This window comes from Monopterus albus, unplaced genomic scaffold (genome assembly GCF_001952655.1).
Source record: "Monopterus albus unplaced genomic scaffold, M_albus_1.0 scaffold340.1, whole genome shotgun sequence".
NCBI classification, from domain to species: Eukaryota; Metazoa; Chordata; class Actinopteri; order Synbranchiformes; family Synbranchidae; genus Monopterus; species Monopterus albus.
Genome location: NW_018128220.1, coordinates 125,670 through 133,832, shown reverse-complemented (window position 1 = coordinate 133,832; position 8,163 = coordinate 125,670). Strand labels below are relative to the sequence as shown.

The window sequence follows — 8,163 nt, the reverse complement described above, 5'->3', positions numbered from 1 at the left end:
AAACTAGTTCAAGTCTTCTTCGGTTAAAGTATTGCAGGAACTGTCATGATCGCTTAGGCATAACTGCAAAATAATAAACAACAAGCATATCAATATAAGCTTATAAACATAATAGGCCTATTTTTTTAAATAGCGCCTCTAATATTTAGATCGAGTTGCCTGAAAATGTGTCAAATTAAGTAAGACTGCTTGAATGATCACTTGATTTGAATGAAAAAATAACTGGGAGAACGCAACTGCTGAAAACTACAAAATGGGATCCAATACTATCGACGCACTGGCCATGACAAGAAGTCAGCCCACTGACAGTAAACTAGCTGGTGCACGCTACTTCCTAATGGTACACCAAAGTCAAAACACTGAGAAAACATCTCATTATTTTGAGTTATTAAGTCATTATTTTGAGATACCGGATAGTTTTAGTTTTCATCCCAGTGGCAGAAATGGGCGTCCACATCACGGCACAGTCAAGTAACGTGTTTCCTTGTTTATAGGCGCTAACCAGTAAAACATAACTATGTAGTGGGTGAACTATCTAGATTTAATCCAACATCTTTGGTTGAATGAGTGACGTATCCGGAAGTTTTGGCGTCTAGCACAAACTTCCTGATACGTCACACACAAAATAAAAAAATACAACGAAACGCTTTGCAAGAATCCTTTCATTGGCTCAAATTTCCGGTCAACTTTTCAGGAACCATGGGAGTTTCTTCTTTCCCGAGTTAAGTGCAGGCTTTCAAACAAGGCATTAACAGAAATGATGGACCAGGGGAATGGGACGTAACGTTACTAAGTAGATTATCAACAACCGTCGTTTTCTCCACTGTATTTAGTGAGCGTTGTCGTGTCGGTACAGTAGCTAACATATACGGTCACAGCTGTTATTGTAACGTTAGTTCGTCGTTTCAGATGCGTTGCTCCGCTTGTAATGACGTGGTAATAGCCGCTTCTCTGTCAAACGGATGCTACTGTCTTCATACTGTCGCAGTCATTACAAGGAACCCGAGGAGGATATATATCCTGTAACACTCTCCGCGGGGCCAGTGACAGCCTGCTGTAATCACTCCACAACCTCTTGTCCAGGTGTTGGACTGGGAAGCAGCAGAGCATGGAAGATGAGGTGTTTGACCAGATTGTGTCCGTGTTTAACAAGCTGGTGTCGTGGGTCGCTGCTGGTGCCATGGTGTTCGGAGGGGTGGTGCCCTACATCCCCCAGTACAGAGACATCCGCCGGACCCAGAATGCAGAGGGCTTCTCCACCTATGTGTGCCTAGTCCTCCTGGTGGCAAACATCCTACGAATACTCTTTAGGTAGATTCCCAAACTGTTCACTCACACCAGACCAGCTTCTGTGGTATGGCGACTAAACTCCATTCAAAAATCTTCTAATTGAATGCTTTCCATCAGCCAATGGATATACTTTGTAGAGCAGTACTTGGTATGTTTAAAGAATCACTGAGGTGTTCTCTGAAATTTGTCATATAAATCACCTGTCTGGCAACTTCGTATTTGGTTCTGATTTGTTGCTGAAAACTGCATGGATGGTGATGGAAACAGTTATAGCTAACAACCACCAGAATTTCATAGATGGTGTGCTTGCTCAACTAGAGTGGTCGTTAGAGTTTTGTAAATGGCCTACAGTGATGATTGGGTCTTACTGAATTAGTTAATTTGGAATTTCAGTGGGTATTAAGGCACATGGTCTTGGGTTCTTGACTAGAGGGGTCTGAAAAATCTCTTTTAAATGTAAATGATCTTAAACTGCACACTAACACAGCTGTCCTTAAAGACAGTGCACTTATCTGTGTTATCACTTTTCCTTTAATTGCTAAACATAATCAAATCAGGCAGGCAGTTGGAGGGCGCTGAGAAAGCACAAGCACACTGGGAACTATGGGTCTTGTTCACCAACTGTTTTTAAGATCAGATTTGTTTGTAAAACCCACTTACAAAGTTTTCAGGAAACTGCTGGCAGTCACCAGTGTTTTCTTATCTGGGATTACAGCAAGCAGTTCATTGTTTTAAGGTTTGAAAGTTAATTTAACTTTTACAGTGTGCTTATTTGTAGCACACTGTAAAAACCAAACATATTTAAGCGCATATCTTCATTTCCAAGTGTCTCTTAGATATTTTGGCCAGTGTTGAGGCTGTCGAAGGTAAACGTTCGGTTGCCCAGCACCACATCTGAGATCAAACTCGGGGCAGTTAAAGGAGCCTGGGTGCATGCACTGAGGTCTGCTCAGCTGACAGCACCTGAGAGAGCCGTGTGTTGCCCTGATGCATTGGTCCAGCTCAGATAACTCTGGGCCAGCCTGACCTCCTCCACTGGTCAGCGCCTCTCTTCTGTGTTTGTTTTGTTGCCTCAGATTTGAGCGCAGACCATCTTTTTACTTCATCAGTCGTACACCCTTCTCCTTATAAAGTGTTCACTGAATGAGTAAGTGCATCCCATATGTCTTTTTTGTCTTATTTTATGTGCACTACTTGTGCTACTAGATATGGCTTCTTATTCATTGTTGTCCACTTCATAACTACTCAAGTTTTTCTGCGGTTTGGAGTTTGTTGTTCCACCATCTTTACATTTTTGTCATAGAAATTCTGCTCATAGCTTGCTCAGCTTCTCTATTCTGTTTCTGTGCATATGGCCCTGCAGTCTCATGCTCTTTTAACTGTCGGTGCATTAACCTGTGCTAATTAGGAACAACCAACACACGTTTTCAACTTGCAAACCCATGGGATTTTATCAATATAAGAACAGGGGCGCGAATAATTCTGCAGTTTAAGAACACGTTCATGAATCAGACATAGACTTTTCTTAGGACCTTTCTTAAGAACAACCTACAAAGACTTTTAAGAAAACATTTAGGAGGATGTTGATGAATGAGACCCATTGTCCCTTAATAGCAAATATACCCTAATAGGGTAGTTCTGGCTAGCAGGCATAAACACAGCAGTATCTGCTGTAATATCTTCTTAAACTTGTGGAGAAGACAGCTGGAATACGCTCCAGCTGATCATCACTTTACGCAGGTTGACTTTTCTGCAGATACTGTAAGCATCAAGCAAGAGAAGGATTGCTGGTGGCAAAGCTGTGCAACATGTGAAACCTTGCACTGTAGTAAATGTACACATGTTTTTTGTTTTCCTCCATCAGGTTTGGCCACTACTTTGAGACACTGCTGTTGTGGCAGAGCATCATCATGATTGCCACCATGCTCATCATGCTCAACCTGTGCACCGATGTCCGCATGGCCACTGAGCTCAGCACCAAGAGGCGCTCCTTCATAGGTCAGAAACCCTCTGCAGGGCCTTTTTACAGTGCAGAGAAAGCTCTGTTACATCAACACTTGTGGGAGTGAATGAGAGCCTGTGTGGGAGTGGATGTGAGTGACAGAGAGAGGATGCACGATTGTGTACCAGAGTAGAAAAATATCTAAGAGCAAGAGATGTTGAGTGTGTGTAGGCAGGTGCATGCCTGAGTGCTGAGAGAAATGTAAGATGTTTGAAAGAACGTGCATGAGAATGTGTGAGCGAGGTTTAACGGGTCTCCTTACTGTCCATTGTTAGTGTCCACGGAGTTGGGAGTGTTTGAATGATCCAGTTTAACCTGCTTCAGCACTTGCACAGTCAGAGGTGGACAGCTTCGCCACTGAACTACAGCGAAGATTGTTGCCTGTGACATGGCGGGGGTCAGGCAGGATGCGCTATTTAACAGATCATTCAGAAGTGACTCTTAAAAGTCAGTGGGTTTTTTGAAGGGATTTTTGGTTAGATGCTTGAAATAAGGTCTATGGTTAACACAAGGCCAATACATTTTCACGCTTTTGTGCTATGGTATAAAATCCCCTGGTAAATACCCCACTCGTGATTTTTTATGTGTTTTAAAACAGGCGTTAACAAGTGTCTAAATGAGACTACAGAGGCTCTGGGATATTAACCGTCATCATGCCGAACACAGAGACTCATCTACTTCCTAGTCCACCTTTATAGCCTCATTATTTTTAAACCCATTCACTTGCTAACTCTACTAGCTAACTGATACAACCATGATCACTAGCTAGATCAGGTCACGCTAACAGGGAAGGGTTTTGTAGAAGTTGGATGTCGTGTTGATTTATTCTTTCAAACATGCAGAACAATGACATCAACACACACATAATTATAATTATAATTACACAAGCCATAATTACACAAGCCAACCACTGCTAATCAAGAATCAGTTTGCTTATACCCGGTGACACCGAAGTTATGGGACTGTGCTGTTTTTCATTTATAGCCTAACAATAGCATTTTACTTCTGGCAATTGTATTGGGGCTTCAAAAATCAGTTGTGTTCACAAGTGAACACAACGCCTAAGTGTCATAAACTTTTGTTGTGTGACACCTAATTTTTTGCAATAAACCAAAAACTTGTGGAAAAATCCTTCTGGCCTTTTGTCAAGAGAACCAGGGTGACGTTAACCTCTGGGTTGGCCTACAAGAATTTGTCATCCCTACGGCACTCTATATGCCTGAACCCACAATGATCATTTTTATTGTCATTTCCAGTTTACACTTAGCAGGCAGGTGACAGGTACCAAATGTTTTAGTCTAATACTAATATTGATTATGAAAAATCTTGTTACATTACAGATCCTAAGAAGGTTAGTAGGTCAAGTAGACATTAAACATTTTGCAAGGGCACTTTGATACTGTTCTCTTAACACTAATACTTATATTAAACGAACCCTAAATGGCTGCAGGTAAAAAACTACTGCTACAGTGCCTACTGTAAAACCCTCAGCTGTCTCAGAAAGTTATTCAGTAACCTACAAGTTGAGACACTAGATCCTGTTTATTTTTCCCCACCTACGTCCTTTTGTACACAGACATGGAACAGCCCGGAACAGCCCTCTGTGTAAAGTGTGTGTGTGTGTGTGTGTGTGTGTGTGTGTGTGTGTGTGTGTGTGTGAGACGTGTTGTGTGCAGAGCTTGGGTTTCCCATGAACTTGAGCAATGAGTGTAAATGTCTGCAGCCTGAGTGTCAGATGACAAAATGTCCTGTGTATGTGAATGAAAACAATGGACTGACAGGGAAACTGAACTAAATCAGCAAGGGAAGCACTAAATTTACTTCATTTGAAGATGTACAGTTTATACATATGCAGCTAGTAGCTGGTTAGCTTAGCATAGAGACTATAATCAGGAGGAAACAACTAGCCTTGTTCTGTCAGAGGTAACAAAATCAACTTAACCTGTACCCATAAAGCTCACTAATCCATGTTATATCTTGTGTAATCTGTACAAATACTGAAGTGTGAAACCAAGAAGTTGTAGTTTTTTGGGTGGAAGGACTCGGCAGGACTCTTTCTTAGCTAGGAGCAATAACTTGCTAAACTCTTGTCTTCACAGTGAGGTTGAGAACACTTTTTATGGCCATTTGCTCTACATGCTCTATAACCAGTGATATAATTAATCAGGGAATGAGACAGTCACTAGTTTTGTTGTGTCACCAATTACTCACGATTGTCTGAAATGTCTGACCAACTGTCACAGAGTATCAGAAGGTCATGCCCACACTGAGTAACCTGACACAATAGGGGTCACCTCTGATTTTGCTGAAAAAAAGAAGAAAACCAAGTTCTCTTTTGTTTCCTTGTTTTTTTTTTCCTCCTACATTTTTGTCTGTAGCCACAGACAATAAGGACGAGGAGGTCAGAATCCCTAAGAGGCTCTTTCTGGGTATGTACAGAACTTAACGTCTGCCATGCAACATCAGTTGTAGTCCACCTGCTTCTCCCTCTCCATCTGTGTCTCATGCATGATGACCCACTGTGGCGCTCCCTGAAGCCCAGCCAACTGGCTGACACCATTTACCACATGTTTAGATGAAGCATGACACCCACATGTAGTCCTCCTGTTACTGTCCAACCATTGTAGCCGCCGTGATTATTTCAGTGCATGTTACACTACTCACGCTCAGTAAAAATAAATAAATGTCATGCTTGAATAATCCATGTGGATGTGATTTTGCATGCTTAAATCTGTTCAGGAATAAATGAGCTCAGACTAGTCATTAGTTATCATTGATTTCCAGTAGACTAGTCTGTTTAATATCATTTGAAACCACCTCCTTATATCTTCTTCTAATATTTCTAACTTTATACTTATGTATGTGCAGTTTGAGATGTAAGAATCGTTTGATATTTGCTCTCAAACCAAATTTGTTTGTGTGTGTTAAATGAAACTGGCACATGCTTATCTTATCCCACTCTGACATGTCAATGCAAGGCATGCCTGTTTTATGCAAATCCTGATGCTAATGGATTTTAATCAATGCTATGCTGCTCACAGACTGTTCAAACCTTCTTCGAACTACACTTGGTTTCAAAATAATGTCTTTTAAAATGGATATGTTAAGAAACCTGTGGATTGCACATCCCAATCCAGTATTTGAAGAATACTTTGTGTACGTGTCTGCGGTCTCACAAAGGAATTGAAGGCAGCACTCGAAGCTGTGAAAATAATACAACACTATACTTTCTTGTTGAAGTTTAGAGCACCAATATGCAGCTTGTGGAAAGCAAGCTAGCAGTAGCATGGGATGCAAAGACACCACTTTGCTCCTCTCACCCTCCCTCTCTTCCCAGCCCTTCACCTGCATCCTTGTCATGTCCGATGTCACAGCTAATGCAGGAATCAGGAGCTTGCTAGCCTGTGAGTCGGCCATAGTGACGCCTTCGAGCTCAAACCCTCTGTGTGAGACCAGTAGTAGACAATAAGTATGTTCACTATGTTTACATTATGGATAGATCCTAGCTTCCTTAATTGCATTCTTATCTCCCTCACTTGCACCTTTTCTGTACATCTCAGTCCTACCCACATAAGATGCAAAGAACAAATCAGAAGAGAGAGGAATCAAGGAAACACGTTTTCAGAGACATGCAATGTTCTTTTCTCCAATCCTTCATCTGAAGCATCGAATCACCAGCTGATTCCTGATAAAAGGGTGTGTCAGCCCATAAAAGACTTCTGCAAAAGATGGCCTCTTGTATCCTTGCTCATGGCATGTTTAGACAGCCTCCTCACCCCTTTTTCTTCAGAGCGGGAATAAAAGCTCTAGGATGTCCTTCAAGATGGCAGAACAGAATGATTTCCCTATTGAACGAGGATCGATCAGTTAAAGGAATTGGCAATTACCTATTGAATAACACCTGTGAACACCTTCCTCCAACTTTGACCTTCTCTAAATAATTAGCAGGATGAGGTTCACTCAGAAACTTTAGACGGGAATATCTCTTCACTGCTGCAGGCCGTTCAATAGGTCTGTGTCACAGAAGGTGTTGATGGCACCCCTGCACATAAAAATATGCTTTCAAGGACTTTTCTTTTTGACTGATCTGATGATGCATGTGTTGTATTATTTCTTGTTTGTATGACACATATCTCAACTGCTAAAAAAAAAATTAAAAGGTGGGCACTATACAATAAGTGTGCACTATGTAATGGGACACAGCATTCGTGAGGAATGACTGGTGTTCCTGGTGTGGACACTAGATGGCAGAAGAAAACAATATTTGCTCAATGTGTACAGGCACAGAGTTCACTTGGCTCACGGTGTTAGAATATGTTACAAATTGTCCTTTTGAGACTGACTAATGCCCACTTGCTGATTTGGTATTAAAGTGCTATTTTGCAGTATTGTGTTGGTTCAGAAGAGCAAGAGCAGAAACGCATTAAGTTTCCATCCAAATCATGCCTTTGTTGTCTGTGTCTGGCATCAGAGGAGGAATAGGATCTTCTGTGGCCACATGTTGAAGCCAGCTCTGCAGCACCACTGGCCTGAGTTCCTGTGGATGGTCTTTGAGCTCTGCTAAGCATTATTAAAACTGACAGAAAGCTATGTTTCTTGATCGCAGCTTTGCAGGTCTGTGCCTGATCATTGATCATGGAATTATCAAGGGTAAACCTGTTGTATTGATAGAAAACACCCACAGATGTGGGTTGATTAGACACAGCTTCATGTTGGCCTGGAGCAGCTGTGGTAAATGTCAGGGTTATTTGATGGATATAAGCTCTGAGATGCTACAAAGGAACAGGAGGGTACAGAGAACTTAAAGTCTAACAAAGCATCAAATTGGTGTCGATGTGCAGCTGTCAGGTGAATCAGCTCTATGCTGTAGC

At 41.7% G+C, this 8,163-nt stretch overlaps 1 protein-coding gene across 3 annotated transcripts in view; it reads left to right on the top strand.

Annotated features, from left to right (window-relative positions):
• The first annotated feature begins 529 nt into the window (after positions 1–529).
• The window catches only part of slc66a2 (solute carrier family 66 member 2), a 27,457-nt gene continuing 19,823 nt past the window's right edge, over positions 530–8,163 (top strand). Inside the window, exons 1-3 of one of the 3 annotated variants that reach the window (XM_020624858.1) lie at positions 530–1,311; positions 3,155–3,288; positions 5,671–5,721. In XM_020624858.1, the coding sequence (XP_020480514.1) occupies positions 1,109–1,311; positions 3,155–3,288; positions 5,671–5,721 (388 nt within the window). In that variant the 5' untranslated portion in view covers positions 530–1,108. The remainder of the gene's footprint in view (positions 1,312–3,154; positions 3,289–5,670; positions 5,722–8,163) is intronic. The other 2 variants (XM_020624856.1, XM_020624857.1) reach the window with 2 other exon arrangements.